The 5471-nt window shown below is 41.8% G+C and overlaps 1 protein-coding gene across 1 annotated transcript in view; it reads right to left on the reverse strand.

Annotated features, from left to right (window-relative positions):
• The window catches only part of Col6a5 (collagen type VI alpha 5 chain), a 111282-nt gene that overhangs the window by 26832 nt on the left and 78979 nt on the right, over positions 1–5471 (reverse strand). The window contains exons 34-35 of the mRNA XM_031343519.1: positions 3828–3921; positions 2657–3313 (exon numbers count right to left, since the gene is read on the reverse strand). Coding sequence (XP_031199379.1) covers positions 2657–3313; positions 3828–3921 — 751 coding nt within the window. The remainder of the gene's footprint in view (positions 1–2656; positions 3314–3827; positions 3922–5471) is intronic.

Consider the following 5471-nt stretch of genomic DNA (forward strand, 5'->3'; position numbering starts at 1 on the left):
TTAAACCTCTTACACGTGGAACTGCCTGGGCCTGGTATCTGCAGACGCGTCCCGCCGTGACTCAAACCCATCATTAACCCTTCAGGGATGGGTTCATTGTAATGCAGGAATACATGAGTACTGAATGCCCATGCTATCATAATCTGAAAGACAATCTCTTCTGAGTCTCATTAGCTTTTTCTCCCAGACATAAAAACTACCAGCTCAAACATAGTAAAGATGGTGTCTTTACATGATATTATTTCTTTGCTTCTGCACCAATAAACACTGATTTCCTATGAGAAAAGGGGCCGCAGAAAGGATTTTAACTTACCGCCAACACAATCCATCTCTTTAAGCTCTTTCTGTACTGTCTATAAGCTGTATAGTGTACCATGGACTATAACTTTTCCTCTCATGCAGGGAAACAGATTTTGATGAAACAAGGCCCTTGGTTATTGAAGATCTAAGACTCAACCGTGAAAGCATCTCAAAGAATCTCTGTAGTTTCATTTCTCTGGTTCTATGATACACTTTTATTTTCTATTTGTCTAAAATGAGACTGTGTCTCTGATTAGTTCCTTTGACAGTGGCTACGGATAGAGGGAGGATTCATGTCATAGCTTTAAACAGAGAAGCAGAAATGCCCAGAACTGGGGCCTGCACTTCAGGAAAAGGCTCTCAAAGGACCAGAAAATGCAAGAACTCCAGCAGATGGAGTACATTCCTTCAGGAATGCATTGGTGGTGGGGATCAGAGTCAGTCAGCTTCGCTCAATTGCAGAGCCACTTCCCCAGCCCTGCAGGACCAGACCTGAGTTATTCTGAGTCTCTTAAAACTTTCTACATTGTTAACCATCTGGAGAGCACAAAATACAATACTGTGTGGGGAACGACAGACAGCCCTGCCTCTGGGGTAAGAAGTCAAAATTCTAAATTTTGAGCATTTGCAAGTCTATTTCAGATAAGAAGTCATTTGGGGGATGACCTGGCAGTCTACCACACAGGTGTTCTTCATATGCATGCAGCAGAGTGATGTACAGTGATATACACCTGAAAAATTACTATAAAATAAAATAAAATAAGATAAAATAAAATAAATTGCTTTAATCAAGTTGAAAGGTTGGAATCAAAATGTATTTGAAAGCACTTATTTAAATTCCTTTTTACGGCACCCAAATGAGTCCATGTTAGGTTTAAAGGTAATAATCTAGCATTCCCAGGGAAATGGGTAATGGGTTCAACGATTGAATATGAATCATGGGAGACACTTTTCTGCTGTGGTGTAGGGATATTCCTTCAACACTAGGGAGACAGAGGGTGCCGAACCTCATTCTAAACCTGCCAGAATTCCAGAAAGAACAGGCTAAGCTCCGTTTTTCTGGAATCTTCTAGAAGACAGTGCTATGGTTTGGATAAATTTCCCCCAGAAGTCCATGATTTTGACTTGGACTCATGGGCAGGGTTACTGGGAGACACCCTACTCTTTAGGAGGTAGGGCCTAATATGAGGTCCCTAGATCATTGGAGTGCACCCTTAGAAGGAATTTGGGATCCCTTCCCTTCTTGTCTGCCTTGTTGCCTGGCTTCTGATGGAAGCAAATTTATTTTCCCTCACATTCTGGCCATGATATTGCCAAAGGCTCAAAGCACAGCTTATCTACCTGACTCTGGACAGTGAACTCCACAACCATGACCAAAAATAAACCTTTCCTATCTATAAGTTAATTGCCTTGGGTATTTAGTTCTCCAGAATAACACAAGGGTTCCCTCAACAAACTTCTTGGCATTTCAGGCTGAGATTATTTTGTTCAGAGGGCTGGGTGTCCATCCTGTGATCGGTAGAGTGATTATGGCATCCCTAGCTTTACCTACTTGACATTAATAGCACTTGCAAGTAGTAAAAATCAGAAAACTGTCCCAGACACTTCCAGACAGGACAAGGTGCTATTTCTAAACCTCAGCAGGCTGACACTGTTACTCTTTATCATTTCGGATGACACAGAGTCCACTGACCCTGCACTTTTATGTTCCAGCAATCATTGTCAAGTTTTTCAAAAAGCTTTCTAGTGCTTACTCTTCAATCTTTGAACTTAGCTCCTCATGGGTCATTTTGTGGGCTGGCCCGTATCCCAAGGGTAACAATGTTACAGCATGCTGGACTGGAGCCAGAGTGCTTAAAGTGTGGTCTGTGAACCACAACACTGGCATCACTCAAGCGCCAATGGTCTCAGGCTCCACCCAAGCGCTTCTGAACAGGAGCTGCCTCCACGTTTTTAGGATCCCTATGAGACATGATTGGTCATCACCACACCCTCCCATAGCTCTCCACTCTGTCAAGATTGGGAAATGAACTCATTTGAATGTTCAAACCATACTTTCTAAGAGCTGCTAAGACTTCTTCTGGGTAAAAAAATATATATAGCTCATGAGACCACCAGTCACTCTGTGATTTTTTGCTCCATAGATTTGGGCAAGAGATGTTCTACCACAGCATAGTCTCACCATCTTACATTCACGGGGTCCACTCAGGATATGTGCCCACTTTTGCTCCCAATTACTACCTAATTTGTATATTTGGATTAGTTATAGATCTCATGATATTGATCCTAGGTTATCAATACTACTACCAAATACCACTCCATTAAAACAAAGGAAAATAACCAAATAATGACTTACGTCTGACAGAGTATACAAAGGGCTTCAGAAATTTGACAATATAATTCAGATCTGGCTTATGCATTCTCCCAAGCTGTATCAGATGGTGATCAAGTGGATAGCTGGCTAACTCTTCCATCTCGTCTCTTTGTGTGGAGCCCAAAGAAATCACAAATATGACATAGCCTTGACATTTGGCCCTCAAAGCCACCGTCTTCACAAATTCCTTCTCCTCATGATTTTCTCCAGCTGAAATCACAACAATGACCTTGTGTTTTCTTGGATTGGGGGTTCCCGGGAAGAGACCTTCCATGGCCCACTGTAGGGCAAGACCAATGGTAGCATCTCCATTGAGCTGTTGGAGGGAAGTGTGGATGTAGTTCTTCATGACTGACTGGTTGTCATAGGTTGTAAACGCAAACTCGGTCTTCACCCTGCCCTTCCTTCTGGAATTCCCTGAGGGAGAATAACTCAGCAAAGCCACCCTGTCACCAGACTCGGAGGCCGAAGGTTTTGAAGTGATGTGGAAGCTGTCAATCACTGAGCTCACCAGCCCTTTCACAGCTTGGAAGTCATCGCTGGCGATGTTACGGGAATTGTCTAAGAGGAATGCAACGTCCATATAGGAGTTCTCAGGAAAGAAAGGCTCTTCCGCACATGTATTTGGAAAACACTTATCTGAAAATGCACAGAGAGATGCATCATGGGATCAATAGCAGCACAAGACACTGAGAGCTTCCAAAAATTAATGAACTTATCAATACTTCTATTTCACATTTAAAACAACAAGAAGTGGCCAATGTCCCAGGACTGTTGTGGCAACTAGCAACTAATGACAGAGGAGTCTGTGTTAAAAACAGATTTAGGTGGTTTGTGTCTCTATAACCCACAAATCAGGCCCAAACTCACATAGGAAGTATTTTCAGTAGTTTAGAGACCCTCAATACAAACTAAAGCACGGCCCCAGGAGAGACCACACCAGTCAGGTCATTTTCAAAACCAGTTTTCACATTCTACAGAAACTCTATAAACACTAAAGATTGGAACCCTGACATAGTGCACCGTCCAAAACTGGAAAGTTGAAAATAGAACCTACCGTCCTAAACAGAAATCTCTCTCTAAAGCCCAATCCAATAGCTCGCTGGGAAAGCATTAAGCCTCCTGCACAGTCAACCATTCCCATGGATCTTACCATAGCAAAGTGTGCAGCGCCGAAGCTTTTCCAGTGGCTCATAACCTCCAACTGGAGGAACTGGAATCACCTGGAATGTCCCAGTGTCATCAAACTGCATTGAAAAAGAGAAGCAAATGTTGCTTGTGCAATTTAAACCTTTATTAGGAAATTATTATGTGCTAATCATGAAGAAAAGCTTGAAAAATGAATGCTCATGGTCACTTTAACTTTGTATTGTAATTCTTTGGTTTATTCTCCTCCACACACATATACAGCAGCAGCAGCAGCAGCATTCCTATTTCATGATAAGGACTTTTAAAAATGTGACTGAAAAATTCACAGAAAGATACATCATGGGATCAACAGCAGTACAAGACACTGAGAGCTTCCAAAAATTAATGAACTTATCAATATTTCTATTTCACATTTAAAATAACAAGAAGTGGCCAATATCCCAGGACTGTTATGGACATGTTTGCATACATGTCTGTTTGTACACTGAATGCATGACCAGTGTCCCTGAGGCCAGAAGAAGGTGTTAGAGCCTCTGGGATTAGAATCACAAATGGTTATGAGTCATCATGCGGATGCTGGATAGCAACCACAGGTCCTCTGAAAGAACAGAGAGCACTCTTAAGTACCAAACCATTTCTCTACCCTAGTCTTAACCTTTCCATAACTGTCTTAGTCCTTTCCATAACCATAAAGCTGGGTTGAGTTCAGCAATGGATACATATATCACCAGCTTCTAAAGTTGGGGGGCCCTGCAGAAACTGCTTATTCATGGGTTTCCAGCAGTCACTTTAGGTGGTGGTATCAGAACACTCCTACTGCACTCCATCAGAAAGGTTCATCTTCCTGATGTCTCATGGACCTTTTCAATCCCAGACAACAATGAAGTTTCTTTCAAATAGCAATAGACTGAAGTCATTGAGCTTATTCACATTCTTGCTGTGACCCCCTCTGTCCTCCATTGTCTCTCCTATGACTACCCCTCATTCTCATCCCATCTGTTTCTTGATTACTGTTTTGCTCTAATATTCATCAAAATGGGCAACATGCAATGCTCACTCATTAATCCTTTGAGTCAATACTTAATTTAGGGTCCTTTATTTTTATGATCCTATGCAAAGCAGATGCCTGTATTACAATGAAAGGAACATATCACTTCCAGATGGTGACAGGCAACCCCTCAACCCACAGCATTGTTGTGCAGGGTTGTTTTTCTCCCTCCCTCAGATCACAGAGGGATGAGGAAAGCCATGCCCCTCTGCCTTTCTAGAAAGTGCTGAGTGCCTGAACATACTTGTAATGGTTTCAGCCTTAGAGTTAGAGTTATGTGTTACTCCTCTAACTCTTATAAAACTGGATAGTTTGGGTGTTACTCTACAGCTGACCATTTTTGGCCCCCACAGCTAAAGCCTATATACTCACTCTGTGAACCACAGGATGAACCACATGCTCTACACTCATTTGTTCATGCATCCAACAAATATGGATTGAATTCACCAAATATGGATTGAATTCACCAAATATGGATTGGATGCCAACAATGTTATAGGTTCAGTTTTGATGTTAGAGGTATTGAAATGAGCAGAACAAATAAAAATGTCTCTGCATTATGCTCTAGTGAGGTAGAGCCATCATAAACATAAAAAAAAA

The sequence above is a fragment of the Mastomys coucha genome, unplaced genomic scaffold (assembly GCF_008632895.1).
Source record: "Mastomys coucha isolate ucsf_1 unplaced genomic scaffold, UCSF_Mcou_1 pScaffold23, whole genome shotgun sequence".
NCBI classification, from domain to species: Eukaryota; Metazoa; Chordata; class Mammalia; order Rodentia; family Muridae; genus Mastomys; species Mastomys coucha.